This window comes from Penicillium cosmopolitanum (genome assembly GCF_028827165.1).
Source record: "Penicillium cosmopolitanum strain IBT 29677 chromosome Unknown utg000009l:1.0-9042332.0:1.0-9050551.0, whole genome shotgun sequence".
Lineage (NCBI taxonomy): Eukaryota > Fungi > Ascomycota > Eurotiomycetes > Eurotiales > Aspergillaceae > Penicillium > Penicillium cosmopolitanum.
This window is the reverse complement of record NW_026622679.1, coordinates 7,908,861-7,933,942: the sequence shown is the minus strand read 5'-3', so window position 1 is coordinate 7,933,942 and position 25,082 is coordinate 7,908,861. Positions and strand designations below refer to the sequence as shown.

General features: G+C 51.1%; 13 protein-coding genes across 13 annotated transcripts; 9 read left to right on the top strand and 4 right to left on the bottom strand.

The window, feature by feature from the left end:
* Positions 1–239: 239 nt before the first annotated feature.
* On the top strand, positions 240–1,806 carry adB (adenylosuccinate synthase ADE12; the record flags this gene model as incomplete). The annotated part of the gene is made up of 4 exons (XM_056635695.1): positions 240–279; positions 369–437; positions 516–967; positions 1,096–1,806. The coding sequence occupies 4 exons, from the start codon at positions 240–242 to the stop codon at positions 1,804–1,806; spliced, it is 1,272 nt and encodes a 423-aa protein (XP_056486315.1).
* A 737-nt stretch (positions 1,807–2,543) lies between these two features.
* helA (putative DEAD box RNA helicase HelA) lies at positions 2,544–4,683 on the bottom strand (the record flags this gene model as incomplete). Its single annotated transcript, XM_056635694.1, has 2 exons — positions 2,544–4,233; positions 4,304–4,683. 2 exons carry the CDS (start codon positions 4,681–4,683, stop codon positions 2,544–2,546), a joined length of 2,070 nt encoding a protein of 689 aa, XP_056486314.1.
* A 667-nt stretch (positions 4,684–5,350) lies between these two features.
* N7509_011056 (NAD(P)/FAD-dependent oxidoreductase) lies at positions 5,351–6,505 on the top strand (the record flags this gene model as incomplete). The annotated part of the gene is made up of 1 exon (XM_056635693.1): positions 5,351–6,505. One exon carries the CDS (start codon positions 5,351–5,353, stop codon positions 6,503–6,505), a length of 1,155 nt encoding a protein of 384 aa, XP_056486313.1.
* A 712-nt stretch (positions 6,506–7,217) lies between these two features.
* Positions 7,218–7,950, top strand: N7509_011055 (uncharacterized protein; the record flags this gene model as incomplete). Its single annotated transcript, XM_056635692.1, has 2 exons — positions 7,218–7,278; positions 7,601–7,950. 2 exons carry the CDS (start codon positions 7,218–7,220, stop codon positions 7,948–7,950), a joined length of 411 nt encoding a protein of 136 aa, XP_056486312.1.
* Positions 7,951–7,981: 31 nt separating this feature from the next.
* N7509_011054 (MDR family NADP-dependent oxidoreductase) lies at positions 7,982–8,602 on the top strand (the record flags this gene model as incomplete). The annotated part of the gene is made up of 1 exon (XM_056635691.1): positions 7,982–8,602. One exon carries the CDS (start codon positions 7,982–7,984, stop codon positions 8,600–8,602), a length of 621 nt encoding a protein of 206 aa, XP_056486311.1.
* A 523-nt stretch (positions 8,603–9,125) lies between these two features.
* N7509_011053 (CybS family protein) lies at positions 9,126–10,066 on the top strand (the record flags this gene model as incomplete). Its single annotated transcript, XM_056635690.1, has 5 exons — positions 9,126–9,264; positions 9,386–9,403; positions 9,583–9,649; positions 9,723–9,842; positions 9,901–10,066. The coding sequence occupies 5 exons, from the start codon at positions 9,126–9,128 to the stop codon at positions 10,064–10,066; spliced, it is 510 nt and encodes a 169-aa protein (XP_056486310.1).
* Positions 10,067–10,411: 345 nt separating this feature from the next.
* N7509_011052 (nucleotide diphosphatase) lies at positions 10,412–12,146 on the bottom strand (the record flags this gene model as incomplete). The annotated part of the gene is made up of 2 exons (XM_056635689.1): positions 10,412–11,183; positions 12,136–12,146. The coding sequence occupies 2 exons, from the start codon at positions 12,144–12,146 to the stop codon at positions 10,412–10,414; spliced, it is 783 nt and encodes a 260-aa protein (XP_056486309.1).
* Positions 12,147–12,506: 360 nt separating this feature from the next.
* Positions 12,507–13,103, bottom strand: N7509_011051 (uncharacterized protein; the record flags this gene model as incomplete). Its single annotated transcript, XM_056635688.1, has 1 exon — positions 12,507–13,103. The coding sequence occupies one exon, from the start codon at positions 13,101–13,103 to the stop codon at positions 12,507–12,509; it is 597 nt and encodes a 198-aa protein (XP_056486308.1).
* Positions 13,104–13,317: 214 nt separating this feature from the next.
* On the top strand, positions 13,318–14,175 carry N7509_011050 (uncharacterized protein; the record flags this gene model as incomplete). Its single annotated transcript, XM_056635687.1, has 2 exons — positions 13,318–13,435; positions 13,505–14,175. The coding sequence occupies 2 exons, from the start codon at positions 13,318–13,320 to the stop codon at positions 14,173–14,175; spliced, it is 789 nt and encodes a 262-aa protein (XP_056486307.1).
* Positions 14,176–14,978: 803 nt separating this feature from the next.
* On the bottom strand, positions 14,979–15,844 carry N7509_011049 (uncharacterized protein; the record flags this gene model as incomplete). The annotated part of the gene is made up of 2 exons (XM_056635686.1): positions 14,979–15,498; positions 15,567–15,844. 2 exons carry the CDS (start codon positions 15,842–15,844, stop codon positions 14,979–14,981), a joined length of 798 nt encoding a protein of 265 aa, XP_056486306.1.
* Positions 15,845–16,710: 866 nt separating this feature from the next.
* Positions 16,711–18,594, top strand: N7509_011048 (Zn(II)2Cys6 transcription factor domain-containing protein; the record flags this gene model as incomplete). The annotated part of the gene is made up of 3 exons (XM_056635685.1): positions 16,711–17,439; positions 17,505–17,648; positions 17,710–18,594. The coding sequence occupies 3 exons, from the start codon at positions 16,711–16,713 to the stop codon at positions 18,592–18,594; spliced, it is 1,758 nt and encodes a 585-aa protein (XP_056486305.1).
* A 959-nt stretch (positions 18,595–19,553) lies between these two features.
* On the top strand, positions 19,554–20,550 carry N7509_011047 (uncharacterized protein; the record flags this gene model as incomplete). Its single annotated transcript, XM_056635684.1, has 2 exons — positions 19,554–20,102; positions 20,155–20,550. 2 exons carry the CDS (start codon positions 19,554–19,556, stop codon positions 20,548–20,550), a joined length of 945 nt encoding a protein of 314 aa, XP_056486304.1.
* Positions 20,551–22,795: 2,245 nt separating this feature from the next.
* On the top strand, positions 22,796–24,735 carry N7509_011046 (uncharacterized protein; the record flags this gene model as incomplete). The annotated part of the gene is made up of 3 exons (XM_056635683.1): positions 22,796–22,827; positions 22,880–23,099; positions 23,158–24,735. 3 exons carry the CDS (start codon positions 22,796–22,798, stop codon positions 24,733–24,735), a joined length of 1,830 nt encoding a protein of 609 aa, XP_056486303.1.
* Positions 24,736–25,082: the final 347 nt, after the last annotated feature.

Below are 25,082 nucleotides of genomic sequence, written 5' to 3'. Positions count from 1 at the left end.
ATGAAGATATCAATCCCCGGCTTATCCCAAATGGGTGACCCCAATTGTACACCGAGAGAAGTTTGAACCACTGACCCGCGCCAGAATACTTTGCCCCGCCATCCCGAAGCCGGACGTACTTCTCTTCTTTTCCAATTCCCCGCCACTAACACAATTGATTGCAATTGATTTCCAATCCACGTATATCCAAGCATCGCGATTGGCACGCATTCGGAATCGGCACATACACAACCGCAAACATGGTCTCTATTGTTTTAGGAAGTCAATGGGGTGATGAGGGTGAGTCCGCGGAGTCGCCCGCAGAGGGCAAAAGGGAAAGAGAATTGAGTCAAGACGAGATGCTGACGTCGGATTGTCGATTTTTACAGGGAAGGGCAAGATTACCGATATGCTGTCGCAGCAGGCGACTCTCTGCTGTCGTGCTGCTGGTGGTCACAGTACGTTTTAACCCCCCATGACCCTCGTCCAAATGGAAACTTGAACGAATGCTCAATTACTAATTTACTCTTCCACAGATGCCGGCCACACCATCGTCCACGACAACGTCACCTACGACTTCCACATTCTGCCCTCGGGTCTGGTCTCACCTTCATGTATCAACCTGATCGGCGCCGGCACTGTCGTCCACGTCCCCAGCTTCTTCAAGGAACTCGCTCAGATCGAGACCAAGGGTCTGACCTCCGCTAGCAAGCGCATCTTCATCTCTGACCGCGCGCATGTCTGCTTCGATCTCCACTCCGTCGTCGATGGTCTGGAGGAGGCTGGTCTCGGTGGCCGTAAGGTTGGCACCACCGGTAAGGGTATCGGTCCTTGCTACAGCGACAAGGCTGCACGCCGTGGTGTGCGCATCGGTGAGATCCTGGATGAGGTGACCTTCGAGCGGAAACTGCGCACGCTGGACACTTCGTACCGTGCTCGCTTCGGCGATATCTCTTACGATGTCGAGGAGGAAATTGCTCGTTTCAAGGTATGTTCATGAGGAGAATAAGAATCTGAGACTTTGTGGGGGAAAATACCCCGGCCTGGGGTTGATCGGATTTGGTCTGGGGTGCATGCAGACTAGAATCGGCTCTCTAACGAAGTATATATATACAGGAATACCGCACCAAGCTTCAGCCTTACATCGTCGATCAACTCGAGTTCCTGCAGAAGCACAAGGACTCCCCCAACACCCTCGTCGAAGGCGCCAACGCTCTCATGCTGGACCTCGACCACGGCACATACCCTTTCGTCACTTCCTCTTCCACCGGTCTGGGCGGTGCCGTGCAAGCACTTGCCCTGAACCCGACCAGCATCAAGAACGTTATCGGTGTTCTGAAGGCCTACACCACCCGCGTCGGATCAGGACCGTTCCCCAGCGAACAGCTGAACGAGGACGGCGACAAGCTGCAGAAGGTTGGCCGCGAGTTCGGCGTGACGACCGGCCGTCGTCGTCGCTGTGGCTGGCTCGACCTTGTTCTCGCCCGCTACTCCCACGCCATCAATCACTACACCGCGCTCAACCTGACCAAGCTCGATGTCCTGGATGACTTTGACGAGATCAAGGTTGGTGTCGCTTACATCCTTCCCGATGGAACCCGCACTACCTTCACTTTCCCCGCCGACCCCAACGTCGTCGATAAGATCCAGGTCGAGTACGCTACCCTCCCTGGCTGGAAATCCAACACCATGGGTGTCACCCGCTACGAGGACTTGCCTCCCAACGCGCGGGCCTACATTGAGTTCATTGAGCGTGAGATCGGCAATGTCCCCGTCAAGTGGATCGGTACCGGTCCTGCTCGTGAGCACATGATTGCCCGCGAGTAGATTGAATGAAGAAAATGCGTGAATAGGTGTTATATCCCTTCCCTTCCCTCTCTATCCCCTCGTCCCTCCATCCCATCCCCCTTTCCGAGGTTGATTTATTGTAAGTGTCTTCCTTTTTTTGGGTAGATTTCTCTGTTATTCCGTCTCGGGTATCTGGTTACTGCAAAATATTGGGATATGTTATTGAATTATACACGGTTTCCATCTTTACATCCTTCTTGCGGTGTTACTTATTCCCCAATGGGCATATATGCTAGACATTTCCTTTGAGTTGGTTGTCGTTCTTTTGGACAGGGCTGTTCGACATGAGGTAGGTGGAGTTATTTATTTCCAAAGTTGGTAAACTAGGTATACTTAGACAGTGACTACTAAAACTATTATTAATTGATCAAATTCTTAGGATCCAAGGAAGGTTCAAAGGTTACCACCTGCCAGGTGGGCAGTAAGACTGAGGATTTTATCATGCTGTAATGTAGTTTGAATTCTTAATAGTAAGAGGAATGATTTGCTAGATGGTATCCTGTGTATAGTACAATTTTTGAAATTACATATCGTTCACAATGAACTTGAAGCAATATAACACATGAGGTGAGAAGTGGAAGTGGAGGAATCAAGACAGCAGGCATATTGTACAAGGACGTAAGCCAAAAGACATAGAAACGCCGGCCGGATGCGAGAATGGCAAGGTAACTCTATCGATTGCCCTGCTTCACGGATTGGAAAATTCGTGTCACAGATTAAAAGTCGTCATCAAAGGTGCTGCGACGGGTTGGTTTGAATTCGCGGGATCGACCGCCAAATCCACTATCCCGGTCGACGAAGTTGTTGTACCGGCCGCGAGGACTGCGATCGTTGAAACCGCCTGACCGGCGACCACGGTCTGAGCCACGGTCTGAGCCACGGTCTGAGTTGCGGCTGAAACCACGACCAGAGTCACGACCAAAGCCACCGCGGTTGGAATCGCGGCCGAACCCGCTGCGGGGACGTCGATCATCGTCAAAGTCACGGCGAGGTCCCTCAACGTTCAGGTCGCGAATTCGGCTAATGCCGAGGTTTTGGGCGACACGAGCGCTGATAGCGGGAGGCTCGGGCAGGCAGTATCCGTGGACGGCATTGCGGTTCATCGCCGCGACGCAGGCACGGCGGTCTCCATGTGTCGGGATGAGGGTGCCGAACTGGGACTTCCAGGCGGTTTCACGGGTGGCAGGGGGCAACATGGCCATGGCACTCGTGGTCTGGGCAAGGGAGCTATCAGGCTCACCTGAGAGGCCCTCGGTCATGTCGTAGGAGGCGACAGGGAAGGAAGTGCGGTCTTCTTCGATCGGAATACCGCTAAGCAGCTTGTGATAATGCTGGCGCTCACCCTCGGTGAGGAAGATCCAGCCTTCACCGGTCTTGTTGGCACGAGCGGTACGACCGAGACGGTGGACGTAGGTCACTCTGTCGCGGGGAACACCCACCTGAAGGACGTGGGTCACATCCGGGAAGTCCATACCACGGGCAGTCACGTCCGAAGAAAAGAGGATGGCCTCAGTTGCCCTTCGGAAGTTGTTGGCCGCAGCTGTGCGCCCGGCCTGGGTGAGCCTGGAATGAATCTCAATCATGGCCATACGACCCAGTGGGCGGCGGCGGTCTTCGGGGGAGACACGAAGCTCCTCGAAGACACTGGAATAGAGTGAGACCTCGCTTGTGGCATTGGCGTAGATTATGGCCTTGAATGGACGCAGGCTGGGGTCCTCGCTTTGGCGAGCCTTGTACTCCTTGGCAAGGTCGAGGATAGTGGGCAGAATATTTTCATATCCTTGCATGAAAACAGCCTTCTGAGGCACCCGCATGTGGGTAGGGGCCTCGTCCTCCCGAATGGTCTTGACGAACTTGTAGTCCGGCTTCATAGTTCTGTCAACCATTCTCATCACCTCACGGGGCACGGTAGCCGAGAGCATGAGTGTCTGACGGTCCACCTTGTATGGGTCTGGGAAAAGATCTTGGAGTTCTCTAATCTCCTGCGAAAATCCGTCATCAAGCAGACGATCAGCCTCGTCGAGAATCAGGGTGTTCAGCCCGGGAGCCGCAACGCCACTCCTGGGGTCAGAGAAAATATCCTTGAGACGGCCAGGGGTTCCAACGAGAAGATGGCAACCCTCGCGCTGCATCTTCTTCAATCCAAACGACTTTTGTGTACCACCGACAGCAGTCTGAACGATGAGACCGGTGTTGGCTGCAACCTTCATCGCCTCCGCAGCGATTTGCTCAGCCAATTCGCGGGTGGGCGAGATGATGAGGGCGCGAACATCGGCGCAGCTGGCTCCGGTACGTCCACGGCCAGTTTTGCGAGTCTGAACGAATGTGGGATCATTGAGGATGTTCTGCATGGTTGGGATGAGAAAAGCAAGGGTCTTGCCGGTTCCAGTCTTTGCCTGGGCCAAACTGAACCAAAAGTCAGCGATTGTTTTTGAAATGATGGGACGCGCCTTCGAAAGACAAAAGAACAACTTACACATCGACACCTTGAAGCATCTGGTTGATGGTTTGACTCTGAACATCGGTCATGGTCTTCAGACCCATGCGGCTGGGATGAGTGATGTTTCGGATCAGCGAAGGGCTGATGAGGCCCGATGTTTGCAGATCTGCAAACTCTGTGATGAGTTCTTGTTCGGAGGTCTCCTTCACCCCAGTCTCGGCCTCAGCCTCAGCGGCAGCGGCAGCGGTGGCCTCACGCAGGGCCGGGAAAGTCTGGAAAGACCGGACCAGGCCAGGGGAAAGCGTCGACGAGGGCTGCCATTTGAACAATTGAGGAGTCCAGCGGACATGCGTGGAGCGCGGCACCACTGCACGTAGCGCATGGGCAGTACCGAAACGACGCACGGCACCAAACATGATGGATGAGTTAATGAAAATGGAAGGGTGTTGTGGCGATGTCGCGGATGGTTTCTCGCGCGCGATGAAAACTTTCTGGAATCACGTGGTCTTATCGATAGATCCTGCAATCCCGCCAATCAGAGGACGGGAAGATAAATACAGTATGGATTGCCATTGGGGATGTGGTGATGGGTGTCTGGCGATGTGGGCAGTTTGGAGGAGTGAAAGACAATATACATCCTCAATTGTTACTAGTATCACGATTGGTCGCCCAGTACACTCTAGTATATAGATAATAGTAGGACATTTCCTCTACTCCGTACTCTGCACTATTTTACTATCTCCGGTGAGTAAGCGGAACCCGGGTCACGGGAACTTCCGACCCTGAGGCACATCCAGTAAGCAGCATTGTGTGGCACTGGCACTGGCACTAGGATTGATAAGCCAGGCATATTTAGAGTGTAGTGGCTGACTAACAAAGCTTCACTTCTCTCTGCCTCTGCAAGCTCTGCTTTTGGAAAAAGGCGGACGGGGTGTGACTAAAGTACTAGTACTAGTGATGAGGGGGCTGGTAACTAACTGGAGGAAGGGTCCAGTATAAATACTTCCTAGTCCGCCTTGATAGCTTCCATTCACCGCGGTCTTCAATCACACATTTCTCCATCAACAACCTTGGAACTCTGCCATGGCTCCCACCACTGTTGCCATTGTTGGCGCCTCCTACGCAGGTCTCCATATAGCTCACTCTCTGCTTGCCGTTCCCGACATCAAGGTTGTGCTCGTCAACCCATCCACCGTTTTTTACTGGAACATCGCCGCCCCGCGCATCGTCGCCAAGGCCAAGGCCTTCTCGCCCGACCAGTATCTGCTTCCCATCCCCAATGCCTTTGCCAAGTACCCCGCCGAGTCGTTCGAATTCATTGCCGGAACTGCCACTGCCATCGATACCACCGCCAAGAGCGTCTCGGTGACTCCCAATGCTGGTGATGCCAGGACCGTGTCCTATGACTACCTTGTCATCGCATCTGGCAGCACGACAGCTTCATCCAACGGCTCCATCACCGGCTCTTCAATCCCATTCAAGCCGACCAACCATGACGATCTGAAAGAAATAATCGCCGCATCTCAACAGCAGATCTCTGGTGCTAAGGAGATCGTCATTGGTGGTGCCGGCCCCATTGGTGTCGAAGTCGCCGGCGAGATTGCGGAAGCAGTTAAGCAGAGCGGCAGCAAGGCATCTATCACCTTGGTCTCGGCCACCGATCGGGTTCTCTCCATGCTTAAGCCATCTGCCAGCTCCAGCGCCGAAAAAATGCTTAAGAAGTTGAACGTCAAGGTGATCAACTCTACCCGAGTGAGTGGAGTCGAAGCTTCCGGTGAGGATGCCTCTAACTCCTGGACCGTTTCTCTGAGCAACGGCGAGAAGATCAACGCGGATCTTTACATCCCCACCACAGGCGTCCTGCCTAACAACAGCTTCATCCCCGAGCAGTTCCTGGACCAGGATGGCTGGGTCAAGGTCGACAAGGAGCTGCGCGTTCTGTCCGTCGAGAAGATTTACGCTGCCGGCGACATCACCAACAACTCTATGCGTTTGAGTTTCAAGACGATGGAGCAGGCCAAAATCGCGGCCAACAACCTCAAAGCAGACATTGCTGGCAAGGGCGAGCGCCAGTCGTATGACCAAGGCGACAGTGTCCTGATGGTCGTCCCGGTGGGTGAGAGTGGAGGCACTGGACAAATGTTCGGCATGGTCCCCTTCAGCTTTATGGTCAAGATGATCAAGGGTCGGGATTTCTTTATCTCGAAGGCAGCGGGTGCACTGGAAGGAACGGCTTAAGAGAGAGAGGGAGAGAGACGAAGACCCTAGAGACGTATGTTATTATGAGGCGGCGACTTAATTCTTTGATACCTCGAGTCCGTCTGATGAAGTGGACGATAGATAGAATGACTAATCGATATACCATGCTAAATAATCAACTTGAACTTTTATGAATGTACATCCGATGAGCTTGTGATCGTTATGTCAATAGTACTACCAGTAGTATCAGATCTGTTGTCCCCATAGTTAATACCCCCATGTCAGTAATACATGATAATATGAATGAACTGATGGATCGGAAGTTTCTGCAACGACCAATCCGAAGCTGACCTCGGGAGCCTAGTAGATTAAGTGCTGAGGGTCAGATTCGATCTGGAAATTGAACTTGAATGCTCAGATCGTCTTTGCACTGTGCCCCTCCCTCCCCCTCCCCCGCGACCGCATGCGGTAACCTGCTCCGTGCTGAGAAATCAGTCAGGGTTCTTGATTATTCATTATTCTTTGGGTGCATTGGTCGTTGTCTTTGCCGCCGGTGATCGTACCCAGAATGGCTATCTTCCGTCGGCCTGCTTCTTCTTTAATTCATCCGAGCTCCACCACGGCCAGCAGTGGAGCCATTCAACTTTTTGCAAGCTCTCGTGGCGTGTTTTGTTGGGAGGCGTCCCTCTAGGATGATTCAAGTTTGACCGAATCTTCGGCATCGGTCATTTTTGGTCGAGAAAAGTACACAATGAACCATTCGATGCATCATTCATCTTTGCTCGTCATCAGTTTCATGATGTCGATTTTATGTAACCTGATGCAGAACAGTGGGTCTGTCAGAACTTTGGACTATAACCTTCTCGAGAAGCTTCTCCGGGACCCATCGGCAAGCGGCGACTTTGCTTTCTAATGGAGAAAATCATCAAGACTTCTGCCTCGGTCCCTTTACGGCCCCGCTTGACGATTTGACCTTGACCTTGACCTCCTGTCTTCCTATATAAATCCAAAACCCCAACGTTGTACGGTAATTTCAAGTCAGCATTATTTCCGAATCATCTCCTCCTACTACTATCCCACTTTGAAAATAATACCTTTTACGTCATGTCCAACAAAGCTCTCGTCTTCAAGCAGATCCCCAGGGATACCCTGTCCCCGGTCAGGATCTCACCATCGAGGCCGCTGCGTACGATGCCAATGTTGCCGCTCCTGACAACGGTGTCGTCCTGCAATCCCTCTATACCAGCTACGACCCTTATATGCGTGGCCGCATGCGCCCCGCTGAGGTCAAGTCCTACGCCCCCGCCTTTGCCCTCGACAAGCCCATCGAGAGCGCCAGCATCGCCAAGGTCGTCCGTTCCAACAATGCCAGCTACAAGGAGGGAGATCTGGTGATCGGTCACGTCGCCGTCCAGGAATACGTTTCCCTCGACGCCCCCAACCTGGTTCGCATCCGCAAGCTCGAGAACCCCCCTCGGAATTGAAGATATCCGCGTCTTCCTGGGTCCTCTCGGTATGCCCGGCCTGACTGCCTACTCTTCCCTCTACGAGATCGGCAAGCCCAAGAAGGGCGAGACCATCTTTGTCTCCGCTGCCAGCGGTGCCGTCGGCCAGCTGGTCGGCCAGCTCGCCAAGCATGAGGGTCTGCGCGTCATTGGATCCGTCGGTTCTGACGAGAAGCTCGACTATATCATCAACGAGCTCGGCTTCGATGGCGGTTTCAACTACAAGAACGAGAAGCCCTCCGCTGCCCTCGCCCGCCTTGCCCCCGAGGGTATTGATATCTACTATGAGAACGTCGGTGGCGAGCACCTCGAGGCTGCCCTCGATGCCTTCAACAACTTCGGCCGCATCGTCACCTGCGGTCTGATCTCGCAGTATAACTCCGCTCCTTACCCCATCACGAACATTCACCAGATCCTCGTGAAACGTCTCACCATGCGCGGCTTCATTGTCGGTGACCCCGGCATGGGTGATATCTACACCAAGGAGCACCAGGAGCGTGTGCAGAAGTGGATCAAGGAGGGTACCTTCAAGGTTCTCATCCACGAGACTGTTGGTATTGATAACGGAGCTGAGGGCCTGGTTGGTATCTTCCACGGCAAGAACAAGGGCAAGGCTGTCCTCAAGTTTTAAATTAGCGATAGCATTGGGAAACGGTGTTATTATATATGTTATGAAATGAAATGAAACCAGAGAAAGAAACTGGATTTACAATAACAAACTTTTTCTACTTTTTCTATAAAAAAAAAAGGCCCGGTTCGATTCAGTAGTAGTAGCTGACTAGAGCTTCGGGATGGTTCGGTTATTGCCTGAGTGCAACATTGAAGAGAAGGAAATCATGTCTAGCAAGGGTTAGCTATAATTTGACTGCGTATATTCAAGCCGGATAAATTCCACGTAAATACATCAACATCATTATATTTTTAAAGACAAAGAGACCCTTGAAAATAGGTGTACTAGTACGAGTAGTGTAGTCGGTGGCTAAATGTTCTCGCATCGGCCAAATTCGGCTGAGCGGGAAGCCGTCGACCAATCACCTGACTGAGAAGTACGATGACAGTGGATGGGCGAGTTACCGGTCGGACTCCCGAGGCAACTTGAACTTCATCCTTGTGCGAGCGACCAACTTCGACCCTCACCACTCCAACTCGTCACAATGGCCTCATTTGCGCGCCCATCTCTGCTCCGGCAGACCCTTGCAACTCGGTCGCCTCTTCTCCGCCAGAATGTTGGCGTTTCGCAGGCCGTCGCCTTCCACGCTTCCGCAAAGAAGCAGATCCTGCCTCCGTTGCCGCGTACGTTGAGACCCCAAGAGGACCCTAAGAGATATCTGGTGGTACAAATGTGCTTCAGACGAATTGGGAGTTCTATCCGATGATTCAAAATGTGCCCGCTAACTCTCTATCCGCCATGCAGAGACCATCCAGGGAACCAGTACGTTTTGTCGATCCGAGTTCGAACCTTGACGCCCATCTCCTCGCATTTCTCAAGCTCCAAGCCCACCGGACTCCCGTATACCGATATAATACGTCTCCTAAAGGCTTTCTAGCGAGATCAGCGAAGGATTGGGTGTCACCATATCGATTGGACCGCATACTGACCCGCCGTGATAGTGAACGACCCCGTTCCCGTCCCCAGCCCTCACCCCTCTGAGGGAAGCTACCACTGGACATTCGAGCGGTACGTCACCCCCCTAGTGCAGCAACGCATGAACAGTCCTCTAGAGATTCCGAAATCACTAACATTCTCACAGCGCCGTCTGCGTCGGTCTGATCCCCCTCTCCATCGCTCCCTTCGCCGCTGGCTCCCTCAACCCGGTCATGGACGCCGTCCTTTGCTCCCTCTTGGTCGCCCACTCCCACGTTGGATTCCAGTAAGCTCAATCCTCAAATTTCCGATTCCTCCGACACGCACTCCTAACACTCTACCAGGGCCGCCATCATCGATTACTTCCGTCCTCAGCGTGTTCCCAAGTTCAACTCTCTCTGCAACTGGCTCCTGCGCGCCTTCACTCTGACCACCGCCGTCGGTCTGTATGAGTTCGAGACCAACGATGTGGGTATCACCGAGGCCCTGCGTCGTATCTGGAACGCATAGAGCGTTTTCATTGTCGTCATTTGAAAAGGGTGTTTCGTGTTTCTTTTGTCTCTGGTCCAGGCGTTCCGCCTATGTATATGTCAACCTGTTTTTCTTCTCATTTGTCTCTGTCCGACTTGTGTCGGTGCTCAAATCTCTCGTTTCCCATGGGAAATAGTATCACTTCTGTACCAGCAGCATTACCTCATTTCTTATCATATTTGGATTCCGTACGAGTAGTAAAAAAGTAATAAAAGAGCAACATTGGAAAGAAAGTTGAAAAAGAAAAGAAAAGACACTCAGGTATATTGATCTATCTCAGAAAAGAAACCCTTTTTCATATCTAGTCCATGACAAGATAATCTCTCATTCCGAATCTTCCTCATCCTCTTCGAGAATAGGATCACCCTCCAAGCGATCTTCATCATTCGCCATGTTCATAACCTTTTGAATAATATTCAATGTAGCCTTAAGAGGCAACCCAATCACATTATCATACGACCCCTCAATCTTCTCCACGAGAATCGATCCCAACCCTTGCAATCCATACCCACCCGCTTTATCCGCGCCCTCGCGCGTCCGCACATAAGCCAAGATCAAATCATCCGACACCTCCCCATCAAAACGCACGGAAGTCTCCTCGACAAAGCTCTCCAGCGCATATCCCGGTTGCCGCGCACTTTGCAGCGGAGCCATGGCTACTAGCGCCGTGTAGACCTTGTGATCGCGCGCATCTCTCAGTGCGCGCAGCATGGTGACATGGTGAGCCTCGGAGCGGGGTTTCTCGAGGATCGACCCGGAAGTGGTGTCGACGACGACGGTATCAGCTGCGAGGATGAGGGCGGGTTCGCCCTTTTCTTCGTTATCGACTTCTTGGGCGTAGACGGCTCGGGCCTTTTTTGTTGCAGTGCCGAGGACGTACTCGAATGGGGTGAGGGATTTGGGGAGATTCTCTTCTGCGTTTGAGGGGATGATTTCGATGTTCGGTAGGCCCAGGAAGGAAATTATTTGTTTCCTGCGCGGGGATTGAGAGGCTAGGATCACTCTTCTCTTGCGGAGGTCGTTTAGAACGGGCAGGGAGAGTGGTGGTGGGCGGGGGAGGGGTGCCCGCGGCTCGGCCTGGTTTGGCTGTCGTAGGCTGGTGGTGGGTCGTTGGGTTCATTGTTGGTGGTTAAGAGGTTGTCTTTGGAGTCGGACATTTTTTGTTATGCTTTTGAATGAGAGAATGAGGGTGAAGGGTTCTTGTTGGAGGTGGTGGTGGTGCTTGGTGGTCCGGAGTGGGTAGATTGCGGCGTGGCTGTCCTGCCGCAGTTCCCCACTGACTCATTTCTATTTCTTTACTGGTTGAGGGGGAGAGGTGTACATCGCGCGTAATCATATTTGTGATTGATCAAATGTCGAAATTGGAACTGTTATGGTATTCTGGAAGGGATGCATATGTATATGCGACTTTTTCCAATGGACGATACTGGTGACCTATAGTGTACGTAGTATGTGACGTATAGTATTCCATATCTCGACTCAACCATCTATCTTAATTAGTATTAGGATCAAGCTGCCCCCAATTCAATCAATACAGTGCCATGCCCCACCAGATAGACTGAATCCTTTCCTACTTCTCCAATCTACTCGTCTACAGCTACCAGGATAATTTGCCCATGGAATCTCGCCTTTTGCGGCACGACCCAATAATCGGATCAACCGGGATAACCACGGGTCCCATATATTTTCAAGCATGGTCAAAGGTCACTCTCCAATTGAAGCCTTAAATTGTAGTTGTCACTGCGGAGTATCTTTTTAGAAACAAGATCTTTCCAAGCATTCCCTAATTTAAGGTCCTCCTCAATTACTGAACCAGTAGGTAAAGCCGAGAATGCACCGAGGTTACTACACGTGATCGATCTCCCTCGGTTGGGCGCACCGAGGGTCCCTGGATCCCCCCCCAGGATTCCACAGAAAAAATCATTCTGCGTGGATTACAATATGCCATTGAACTGTGAATCGATTTTCGGAACAAACGGCCCTGTGCGTAGTCAAATACAGTCTGATGTCTGGGCTTCACCATTGAAAATGGTGTGCCAAAAATGTACAAATAAGACATGAACAAAAAGAAAGATAAGGATCCCCCACAACTAAAGCACAAAGCCATTCCAAGTGACCCGGCCAGCGGTGTCGCGGAGGCTGAGTAGAGTGGGCGTGTCGTCGATTCAAGCAACATGCATTGAATGAAGTCTCCCCTCATGGCAAAAAAAGAAAATCGCCGTTCATCGGGTTGCCGGGGCCAAGGAGTCGAGAGAAGCGAAAGAGATTCGTGTGTGATACATTCGTGAATATGGTTCATTGTTGCTGTCTGGGAGTGACAGCTTTGTAGGCCTCGGTCCATCATGAGAATCACGGGTCGGAGAAGATGAAGCGCAAAGACGATGGATGGAGATAGGATAATTAATGAGCATGCACTGGATTATGTTGGCCGGAAAGAATCATCCACTCGGCCTCCTTTGTTCTCAATCTCAGCGATGAGGTTGTGACGTTCTTGCAGCTGCAGGTGAATGAAGTCGACGGTCTTTTGCAACACGATACTCTCGCTGCGGCCCTGCCCCTCAAGTCCAGGCACCAGTTCTGTTAACCGATCGAAGCCTTCGCGAATCGCGGCGCGGCGTTTCTGCTCGGAGGCAATGTGGTTATTCTTCTTCTCTTGATCAGTCAAGCGGGGCTTCTCTTTATCCTGGCCAGAGACCGACTTCGATGCGGCGGTTGGGGTCGAAGACGACCGGTCGTCGTCCATCTCGGGGTTCATTCTGGTACTAGTGCGGAGTCCGATGAGAGATAATGCAGTTGATAAATCGTCGCAGATCGTAGTTCCGGGCTTCTCGGTTCTGTCTGGCGTAAAGTACAGTGCCTGTCGAAAGTGAATGTGTGGTTCTCCCAGGCAGTTGTCGGGAAGATGGTTGGAGAGGAAGAACGGAGAAGCCGAACCGATAGGCCCAGTCAGGCCCAATCCGGCCAATGCGGAGAAGAGCAACTCGAGTCGCTGGGTCTTGGCACTCTTCAACGTCATAGAGAGGCTCCACCGAGCACCCTGCTTCGCCTTTTTCCTTTCTTTTTTCTTTCCCAAATCTACCCACGAAGCTCTGAGAAATCCAACCTCAGCTCATCATCACCTGTCAATTGGCCATCCCAAAAATCAACTTTGTCTCTCTATCTCATCGCCTGGCCCAAACCTCGGCATCGATCTCGCCCGGTCTAGCGGCGCCTTGTACAACTGTACGACTATGGCCCACGAGTCTCTACATGGATCATGCTCCTGCGGGCGCAACCAATACAGGATTTCTATTCCTGAGGATGTGACAGACCATGCTGAAGTGTATTTTGACAGCAGCCGAGAAAATCGTAAGTACTATACCCCAGTATACATCTACAACCTCACCGTTTGTTTGCCTTGCTGATTACGAATGACAGGTCGATTCCACGGTACCCCACTTACTGCATGGCTCCGGGTACCCTTAGCCTGGTACAATTCGCATACGGAGTCATTCTTCCCCGATGAAACACACGCTTCAATTCGCCGTTCTTTTTCACCTCGCCATGCACCTGAAATACAGCGCGTGTTCTGCGGCTTTTGCGGAACCCCATTGACTGTCTGGACTGAGGAACCTCGCGAAGAAGCCAATTTCATGTCGGTGGCTATTGGAAGTCTGTTCGGAGAAGATCAGCGGGCACTGGAAGATCTCAATCTTCTCCCTGGGGACTCAGACTCAGACGAAGATGAAGACGAGGTTGAAGCGGAGATTTCTGGCTCTGCTATTACACCGTCCCTGGGCACTTCATCGGTTGTTATACCTTCTTTCACCGACCCGGGTCATATTTCGCGGAACTTTCAGCACGGCAGAGCTGGTGGTATTCCCTGGTTTGAGGAGATGGTCGAAGGCAGCCGTCTAGGCCGCTTGATGCGGTCTCGACGAGGTATGGGCGTGAGTGATGATCAGTCTACTTCAATAGAGTGGGAGGTCAGTGAATGGCATGATGATGGAAGCGGCGGTTTTCTACACCAAGAGGAATCGCCTCCTGGAGGGACGAGCACTGGAAAGAGAAAACGGGGCCGTCAGACTGATACAGACTCCCCCCCATAAGCGGACTTAATGACATCGATTTACTCGCAAATTAGCTAGGCGCATTAGCCTTGAAATACAAAAAATGAGGACTTGGTTGCGACCAGTACTCTGGAGTTTATCTATTTTTATAGTCTTTTGGCGGCTGCAAATGTTTTTCAAAATACCATTTCTAAACAGGTTCTGTGTAGTGTGTCTATATGTTGGGGGCCCAGTTGACCAGAAGAGGCGGGGGCTGTCTCGCCTCCGGAACTTGAAAGGTCGCTTCCTGGCATGCCGAGGGCATTACTTGGGAAATCTTTCCCGCGCCACCATTCCGTGCCATGATTTCCATCCCAAAAAGCCTTGCTTTGGAAGTAGAGAAACCGAGTGGGACACTTCCGATGGGATAGTCTGCTCACGCCGCGATACAAGGAAGCGGTGTTTCCCCAGATGCCATAATAATATCCGCCTTGGGAGGCATGCTTCATGCATATATTCAAGAGACCGGAAGAAGGGGTTCACGGAGGACCAACAATGAAAGCCCCACCCGGCAACATCATTAACATGATGTGTACTGTATACTACTAGATGCGTGGATGCAAATTTAGTCAGAATTAGAGTGGTGGATACTATATAAGGATAGTATTGTAGTTCAAATTTCACTTCATTCTGGTTTGGACAAGCATGATTTTAATGGAAGTAATTAATATTGTATCATGACTTCAAGTTTACCTTTAATAAAACGCCTTCAGAAATTTATGGAAACACAAAAAGGTAATATAACAAATCCGAGTCCTCTATTGTACCAAAAAAGAAAAGGAAAAACATTCATCGGCCGCAGTTTAAGGTTTAGAATGGGAAGGATAATCGGTCAAGGGAGCTTCCACAGAGGCACGATTGTTCTTTCTGCGTACGCTCAAGGTAATTCCTACCCCAAGACAAATTATGACAACCGCAAACTCCTCCAGAACAGACATGACAAGCTGCACAGTGACATTGCCGCCAATCATGCTGAAAGTGGAGTCATGAAGGAACCAGATCAGAGCAGCATATACTAGACGGACCATAATGAATGGCGTCGAGATGGCAACGGCAAGAACGGTTCGCTTCTCCCCGCGTTGAATGGATGTTTTGTGCATGGCCATAAAGGCGGTCATGAGGCAGAGCTGTCCACCTGCGACAAGGTACAGGATCATACCAATCTTGGCTTTGATATCGGGGTGTGCGAGGCCTTCTTCAGACATGTTGGCTGTGATTCCCACAATGCTGATGATCATGGCAACGGTGACGAGAAGACGGAAGGCAACGAAGACGAATTCGGGGAGGGCGAGTTTTCCTGTTTTTTGTTGGATGGAAAGGTTTCTTGGTCAAGTTAGTGGACAGTTTTTTCGGTGTACTATTAGTAAGTCTTAGCGGGAGGAGCTGCTTACGCTCGAGATAGAAACCCAGTCAATGCAAGCATAAGAGGGGACAGTCCAATTGCCATACAAATGGCGGCGGCGATATAAAGACCCAACGTATAGTGGGCGATTGTTGCGAGGTCACAGCAGGCACCTACGATCCGGGCCAACGCAAACGTGAAGATGAATAAAAACCCGCTATTTTGACGGAAGCCATGGCGATAGACCAAGAAGCCCGAGAGGAAAAAGGAGGGCAGGTAGATAAGGAGTTCGAGAATGGAGATGCCATGGCGATAGGTGACAGTCATGTTGGTCGTGTGACGAAGCTACCTCGCTGGATGGAAGGGAAGAATATACTAGTATCCAAATAACCGTGACAGAAAGAATTGACTCGAGAAAAGTGTTTCACTGGCAGCGAACCAAATCCTTGAATCAAGTTATAAGTTATAGAATGCGATGAGTTGAAGGATAATAGAGAGCTACAGATTCTTCGAATTCATTTCGCTATATATCCTTTAGCTGTACATCAAGCATACCCTTTTCGAATGGAACGATCTGTGGCTGTGCGAAGAAAAAATTAGCAGCTCTCAAAATGCACCAAATTGGGAAAGGTCAGAGAAATAAGCCTCCACTCTACAAGATCTAAAATTTTCTTAGAAGACTGAAAAGAACTGGCCCATCGGGCTGCGCCCGCCAAACCCGCTGAGCCCGTTGGATCCACGGACTCAGCCAAGCTTTGGCGGCAGGAGCCAATGACAACGCGCCATTCATCGCAGTGGTTTCCCAATTTGGAATAGAGGGGGATGTAGTTAGATGACATAAGTATCATGACATAAGCAGGTCGATCGCCTTTTCAAATGTTGGGGTATGCAACAGTCTCGCATGGAGTGAGAATTATTGGGAGCTAAATCTGAAATAGATAGAGATCACTGTATAATGGCATCTTGAATATTGTAATTTGTAAATAATAGAAGCCTCACCATCTGCAGCTGTTTGACGTCAATGTAGAATGTAATGAAATGTAGTAGTATGAGCACAGCTGACATCGTTGCCTAGCCCCAACAAGCTCGGGTCTGAGGCGGAGGCGGTGCAATCGGCCTTTACCGACACCTTATTACATGACTCCTCCCTCTTCAGCCTCAGGATCTAACGAAAACGGCCGTCGCATTTCATCATGGTATACTGCGGCAAACCAAGCAAAGGATGTGGTCACTGTCGGTCAAGAAAGATTCGCTGTGACCAGGTTCGGCCGGCCTGTTCGCAATGCGTGCGGGCCAAGCGGGACTGCCCCGGCTACAGGGATCAGCTATCTCTAATGTTTCGCGATGAGAGTAGTTCAGTGGTGAAGAAAGCCTCAGCGGGGTCAAGTACATCCGTTTCGTCGGCTTCTTCATCCTCTAGGCCAAAAAAGTCCCCTGGGCGATCGCCTCGCACGGCTTCCCCAGATGGGAACTCTCAGTCGGACTCCTCTCCGGAAGAGGCGTCTTACACTAGTCTGTTCGATTTCAACGCCGACCCACTGTCTGGGCCACTGATACAGCAGTTGCAACAGCCATGGCAAATCCCCATGGAGGTTCAACCGGTTAGCATACCCTCGCAGGAAGAAGCAATCAGCTTCCTCTTTCGATCCAATGCCATACCGGGGAGCTTTTGGATGAGTGACTTCGTGACCAAATTCTTGGCGCAGGCCGGTAGCCAAGTGGGTGCCCAAGCGATGCGGGCCAGTATGACCGCTGTCGCATCGGCCATGCTTTGCCGCGTGAGGAAGATGACCCCTCTTCGAGATGTGGCGAGGAAGGAATACGTCAATGCCTTAAACCTTCTCAATATAGCCCTTGCGGATACAGAAGAAGCCAAAACCAATCAAGCATTGGGGGCTGTTGTGCTGCTTGCTATATATGAGGTAAGACATTGCGATCCCTGTCGAATGACTTGCAGATCTAACTCTTTCTTCTTCTCCTTCAACAGCTTGTCACAGCACGTGCCCCACGGGATATCGCTTTATGGACAAACCACATATCTGGCGCCACTGCTTTACTCGACTTGCGAGGCACTGATCAACTTAAGACCGAAGCTGGCATTCGTCTTTTTCTGCATTTAAGATATCAAATTGTGCGTCCCCTTGTTTACATATCATCTCGTCCGTTACAACGCTAATCAGATAACCGTGCAGATCATCAGTTGCATACAGCGGGATTGTCACGTACCCGAATCACTCATGGAATGTACAAAGTTGTCCATGCTCTTGCGACCAGGAGAAGCCTACAGTAATAAGTTGATTATTCTTATTGGCAAACTGTCCAATCTGCGAGCAGATATCCAGCTCAAAATCCTCACCGACGACCAGGACATCATTGCAGCAGCATCGGCCATTGAGGCGGAAATAGTTGCCTGGTTGGCGGCACTTCCACCTAGTCTCTCCTATGAAACCCTCACTAAATCTCCTTATGATTTTCTCTTCCAAGAACGCTGCCGAGGCCTTCGCCCCTTTGACGACAAATATCACGTCTACCCAAATTTCTGGGTTTGCAACGTATGGAACCAGTATCGCTGTGCGCGTATCATCGTCAGCGAACTGATACTCTCTCATATGTGGAAAATTTCAGACAGCTCCAAGCTCGAAATGTCGGACGAATTCCAGGTTCACTGCAAGAATATTCGAGCCACCATCTGGCGCCTGGCCGTTGATATTTGTCGGAGTGTGCCTTATCACCTGGGTGCACACCAAAAAGACGCCTCTCCTAATTGCCCACCTCCGGAGAGTTACCTGGGTGGGCTGACGTTGCTTTGGCCGCTGTTCTTGGCTGGTGTGGTCGAGAACCCTAGTCATTCCCTCCGTCGGTGGGTTGTGGATGCCCTTAAGATGATTGGAAACGCGATGGGTATCGACCAGGCCCTTGCTTTGATGGATATGGTCGCCGCAGACCCGGGCGTCCTTCATTTTGAGGATGGAGTGCCTAGCCAGGATGTCTCGATAGCGAGCTCAACCCAAAAGGACCCTGTGGCGCTGCTCGATATGCCCTATGAGGATATTCCTGCATCTGAGGCAGATTTCTGACGCTTCTGGAACAAACAAACTTCATTCCTTTATAATACTGATTGGCTGTCTCTCGGGTTGTGGGGCGCAGTTCGGAAATGGGAGGAGCACACTAAATAGGCAGGGCGTTCGATGGCATGCATGGATAATGATTATGACACATATGGACTGGCAGTAACCAGATAATTCTTTGTTTTCCCTCTATTCTCTTATTGCTTATATTTTCCCCACTAGATGGATTATGAAATCATAGTTTGGCACTATTTTTTCCAAAAACCGACTTTACTATTGCGCGATGTCCCGCATTACAATCTATGCTGCGCCTTCATTCGCCAGGGTGGTTGGGGCGGAGTGGTATAGCACAGCCCAATGGAATGCCGCAACACGCAAAGAGCGTCCTGTGTGGATCCCCGTCTGATTCTGTCTGAGTTGCTTATTAGAGGCGGAGCGCCAGGGATTAATCTAACAAACGCCCTACTAATTCAATAGAGTTACAGCAGGCAGTCTTACCCCGCCATAGCCTGACTGCCTAGCGCCAGGATCTGTAGCTCCGTTGTCATAAACGAAAGAGCCTATCAAACACAACTTGAAAGACCTGACACGATTTCTGCCTCGGGAGACTTAGGCATGTGTTTGTTTCCTAACCCCGCACACTAGCCCTGTAAGCACCCATGGCCTGGGCTGTTGTTCGGGCATAGAGTTGTGAAAGCAAACCCAGCCCTGTGAGCCTTGTGCTCCATAATATCGCCTTACTATGTAGTTATTGCCGGTTAGACCTGAATGCAATGACTCCACAATATCGTTTGAAAGAATCATCTCCAATATAAAGAGAGACATTGACAATCACCGTTTTCTTTGTCGGTAGTATCATTCAAATACAACTGTGGAACCTCGAAACCTTACCACACTTCCTACTTATTGCATCCTCTTTGCATCATACGAATTACAACACTGAACTACGGGTCTTGAACATCCTCATCATGCCCTATTTTGAAAAATCCACACCTCCACCATTATGGTCTTCCTTCCCCTCCAGTCAAAGAGATAATCCCCGCCAATCAACGTTGTACACCACCACCCGGGATATGCCGTCAATGGGTAACAACAATACTTCACCGCGCACCCGACTACGCGATAATAAGCTATTCGCAATGATGCGAAAACCCTCTAAGAAGGTCGCAGCATGGGACCCACCAGCCTACGACTCACAAGATTGGAAGGCCCCCACCGTAACGAACAGCTCAGGCTGTGACTTTGACTCCCGATACGCCTTCCTCAAAGACTTCGACACAATATTTCTCGTGGATGACAGTTCTAGCATGAGCGGGCCGCGCTGGCGCGAAGCCGAAGAGGCCATCGCTGCCATTGCCCCCATTTGCACTCAATATGACCACGACGGAATCGATGTCTACTTCCTGAACCACCGCCGCGCAGCAACAGCCAACACGACCGGCGCTTACACGAACATCACCACAGCCGACGATGTCCAAGAGATCTTCAATAGTGTCCGACCTCGCGGTTCCACACCTGTGGGTAAACGCCTGCTAGAGATCTTGACCCCCCTACCTCCATCGCGTGGAGATGATGCAAGCCTCGCGGAACGCCGACGGGTCTCTGCGTGACCCCTCGATGCTGGTCAAACCGATCAATATCATTGCAATTACAGATGGCGAGTTCACGGATGATGCTGAGAGTGTCATTGTGCAGGTGGCTAGGACGCTAGATCACCCACGATGCAATGCGTTACCGTGGCAGGTGGGCATTCAATTCTTCCAGATTGGCGACGATCAAAGAGTGCAGCGATATTTGCAGGAGCTCGACGATGATCTTGGCAAATATTGCAGTCATGAACGTCTGCGGGATATCGTTGATACTGTGCCCTGGAAAGGGAAGAGGGGTCAGTCGTTGGATGCGGAGGGCATCTTGAAGTGTGTACTTGGGGCTGTGAACAAGAAGTTAGATCGACGACAGATTTAGAACGATACAGTTTGGCCTTTCCCCTTATTTTCTTTTCCATTTTTTCTTTCTTTCTACGTTTTATTCACTGGATTTGACTGGACCGAGCTGGGCTCTTGATAGAATTTCTTTGGTGTTGAGGTTGGAAGGGTAGCTAGCATGGTGGCCGGTTTTGAATAATTTATCGCATTTTTCACCGATATTGCAAATCATCTCACGAGGCTACGATCCTTGCTCGTAGGCTGTACAGCATCTGCCAATTTTGGGCGACGATCATTGGTCACTGCGCCGCCCGGACCTCGTCCGGTGAAGTGGATGTTGGGCGAAATTAAAGCTCGATACTTTGTGGTGGTTGCTTCTCCATACTCCGTACTCACCGACTGTTTAGACTCAAATAGTGAGAGGGGCACCAACTCAGTAGGAATATTATGGTGTCTACTAGTAGCTATGGATTGTAACCCTCCACATAGGAACCGTAGGTTGAGAGTGTAGTCCGTAGAATAGAATACCCGTACTCTGTGGGAGAAATGGGACTATCGACAATATAGGTAAGGTCTATGGAGTAGTACCTTATGTGCCATGTGGTACTCCCGTCCTTCGCACCCGATTCATCTTATCTCATTTTTTGAGATCACCACAATTTCGACTGGGGCAGCTCCATCACTAGTCCCCGGCTTGAGTTTTTTGCTCTTCTTTTTCCCCTTTGCAGTCGAGAGGTCCAATCCTTGGATATGAGGAGTTCGACGACGACGAGAACATAACCTACGAATACTCGTACTCATTTCCCCTCGCCTCTTTATACCCGATGACCATGGTATGACCTTGGGTGAAGTTTGTGTCAGCCCTTTAGGCCAAGGCCAAGGCCGAAACCAACGTATCATCTGCCGCCGCCGCAGGAACCGAGTGGAGTGGTTCTTGGCCGAACGCAAGTGAGGAGCCAATGGAATGAGTGATCGGCACTTCACACTTGCATCAGGGGAAAGCCACTTCATGACGCGCCCTTACCTCTGCAGATCTAACTTGCGCGATGCCGGATGGTGGCGTTACTGGGCTATTGTAGTGGGGTGATGGAGAGTACGAGAGTACGAGTATACAGTAGTACTCAGTGTACCTTGCAGCGTGGAGATTGGTACCGTGGTTCACCCAACACGCGTGTAGATGGCAATCTTTCTTCATATTGGCATTGCCCCTTTCCACCTCTTTGCTGGTGCTTGGTCCCTAACTAATCTCTCTGCCTGTGCCATTCACTTAGCTCCACTTATCTCTGTCCTCTGTCCTCCGTGGCCTCCGTACAGGACAACCCTCAGCCATCAGCCATTTTCCCGCGATCGGCATCCAAGTCATCACCAAAATCCCCGCAGCGCCGATCTCTTATCACCGCAGAAAAAAGCTCTGCTCCTCCTTCATACTGCCACTTCCTCTCTTCCCCTCCTCTCATTGTCATCACCGGCCTACCATCCGGGATACGGAGTACACAATCATCTGTACTTTCACCCGGGGCTAGAACCATCACAAATTCCCCGACACAACAATTCACACCTTCGACGCCACCCCAACCCCGGTCGAAGCGCCGTACCCTGGTCCCAGGAAACCCCCAGCGCTTCGCCTTCGCTCGCGCCCATTGGTCCCTCTTGTTGCCCTGAGAAGTGTGCTTGGGGAAAATGGGAAATTGCCAACCTCCACCCGCCGCGCTTCCTGAAGCATTCGCGTCGCATTTTCCTGCGGGCTGCCCATCTGGGCTGGGCCATGGCTGTTGTCTCTGCGGCGCTGCCCGAAACATTCCTCGAACGACCCGTTTATTCTTAGACCTGTCAATCACCCCTTCTGAAACAGGTACAGCGTGTACCTGCGTGCTTTTTACGCCTGGCGTGCTACCGGGGCTGTAATTATAGAAACAGCTTTGTTTATTATTCCGGGCTGGGCTCTGTCGCACCTTATATTCCGCCTCGTCGGTCTCCCTGCTCGATTTGCTTTCACGGTCTCTATTTTCTTCCATTCCTTTTGCATTCCTTTTTCTTTGGTCTTGTTCGAGAATCTATCGTTTTCTCAACATCTCGTCCCCTTCATCTAATCACTCGTTGCATTGCATTGCATTGTTCTCTGTACTATATTGGGTCTGCTTTCTTTTTTGATCCTTTGGCGTGCCTCTCTTTCTCCATTTCTCTCCATTCGTCATAGCATTTTTCTTGCATTTATTCGCGATTCGGTCTTTGCATTTGCTGCCATCTTTGCCTACTTCTCTTTTCTGAGCGATCGCCATCGTGCGATGATATCGACTACCCTCATGACTTTCTTACTGTAAGTCTGAGTGTTCCAACCCATCTACACCTGTGATTGACATCGAGACCAGAAATACCAACCCCGAAACCCGGTCGGTCAAGCTGCTAGGATCATGGGACAATTTCACGAAGCAATATGTCATGGACAGGGATAAGCGCGCCGGTGCGGGTCACTGGAAAGGATGCCACACCTTCACCGATATCATGGGCGATGGTCCCGGAGGCTCGTCAGGTGAACAATCCCAATGGCGGACCGGTGGGCTTAAAATGGGTGCTACGTACTGGTATTATGTGAGTCATGACTACAGATCATCTTTGGGCCGGGAAAAGAGCTAACTAAAAGAATCAGTATTTGCTGGATGATGACATAGAATCCATTAATGAAAACGAGCCGGTGACGACCAAATGCCCCCTTCTCCCGGGACAGCCTGTGAATGTCTTGAATGTCCCTATCGTTCTGCCTGATAGTCGATCCCACGGCCGCACTGGCAGCAACAGTTCGCAAAAGGCCGACTATCGAACCATGAACCCGGAAGACAAGTTTATGAACCCACGCAAACCACCCCAACCGATCCCCGCACGCCTGCAAACTGCCATGCCTCGCAACCAGCCCCCGGCTGTACATTCGCAAAGTACCTCGCCAATTCCCGGAATGGTGCATAGGAGTGCATCACAGCCGGGCAGCGCCAGGGGCTACCATTCAAAGGACGCACGCTCTGCATCCCCACCACGAGCTCGCGCTCTTCTTGCAGCATTCCGGCCTGCCAATGAGTCAGAAGGTCAAGGACAGATCTCACCTTTGCCAAGATCTAAGACGGTCAACGGAGTTCTCCGACATGACGGGGGCACTGGTGATCGCCGAAAGGTCCCCGGAATTAACATCAACACTGGAGCCGCCTCCCCGGTAGCGAATATCCCTGAGTTCTCGACAATCCAAAGTCGCCGGGCGCTTAAAGCAAAGGGCGGCGATGCCCAGGCACTAAATCTACTCACAGTGCAAACACGCCCTCAGCCTCGCAAGCCAAGCCCCTCAAGAGGCGCGGCAGCAGGTAACAATCTGGGAACAGTGGATGAAACACGCGCGCTCAAGGACGCTCTGGAATTTATCGCAAGCAACCCAGGTAGTGATCAGACTACGCCTACCGGAAAGGATGTCGGTGACAAGAGACTGCCAACGCTTCCCAACACACCTTCTTCTGTGATGGACGAGGCCGTACGCGAGATTGATGATCACGACAGAGTCATGGATTCAGAGGTTCAGCGCAGCCACTTTTCTAGCATGACAGCAACCACGGCAGACGATGCCACCAACTCCCGTTTCGTTCCTGAGCAGAGTCGCTTTTCTGAATGGAGCACCGACACCGACACCGAAGCCGAAGACAATTCACCCGAGTCAATGATCTCTGCGTCAACATTCAATCAAGACTTCAACGAGTCGCCAGCCGTAGATGACTGGAGAACGCCAGAATTGTCGTCCAATGACGCAATGACCAACACCGATCCCAACACCCCCCATCTCACCGTTCACTCTAAACCATCATCGCCGAACTCCGCTTCCGGCGAGCTCCCGCCATGGAACGAGTCACTTCCCGAACTCGCCATCTCGTTGGCATCTCCTGGTCTCCAAGGCTCTGGCCTGGGGATTGATCAAATGGACGAGGTTGAAAGCAACCCCAAGCGTCACGCAGCCCTGTTTAGCGCAATCGAATCGATGGAAGCCCTTTCTTTGTCGCGAAGAAGTCCCGACGGGTCTCCAATTATTCTCCCAGAAAGGGAAAGCCAGCAGCATCGGGATGCTATCGAGAGAGTCCGATCTCGATCTCGGGATGGCTCCTCCCAGGGCAAGAGAACCATGCAGGAGCTGATGGATGAGCTCAGCTATCTCAAGAACATGATCCAGTCCGATATGGATGGAGAACCTTTCTAAATACATTCGCTATTCAGCAACCCAGGTGCTGGTCACCGGGTGCTTGTACCACTTTCAATAGACATATTAGCATAGCATCGTACAATGGAACTATGAACACGAACAACATATGTGCCTTGGTTTAATGATACTACTAGTAAGCATACTGTAAAATTTTAATCCAAGTTTGATACTGATCTTTCATACCTAGGTACTTCTACCTAGGCTGGTATGAGAGGTAGTAGTATTTGGCTCTTGATGTGATTGTCGCATCGACAAATTGTTGATTGCTCGTCAGTGGTCACTCACGGCCGCCCACAAAACACGCGCCAAGAATCCGCTGAGTCCGCCGCGACTCTCCCACTCCG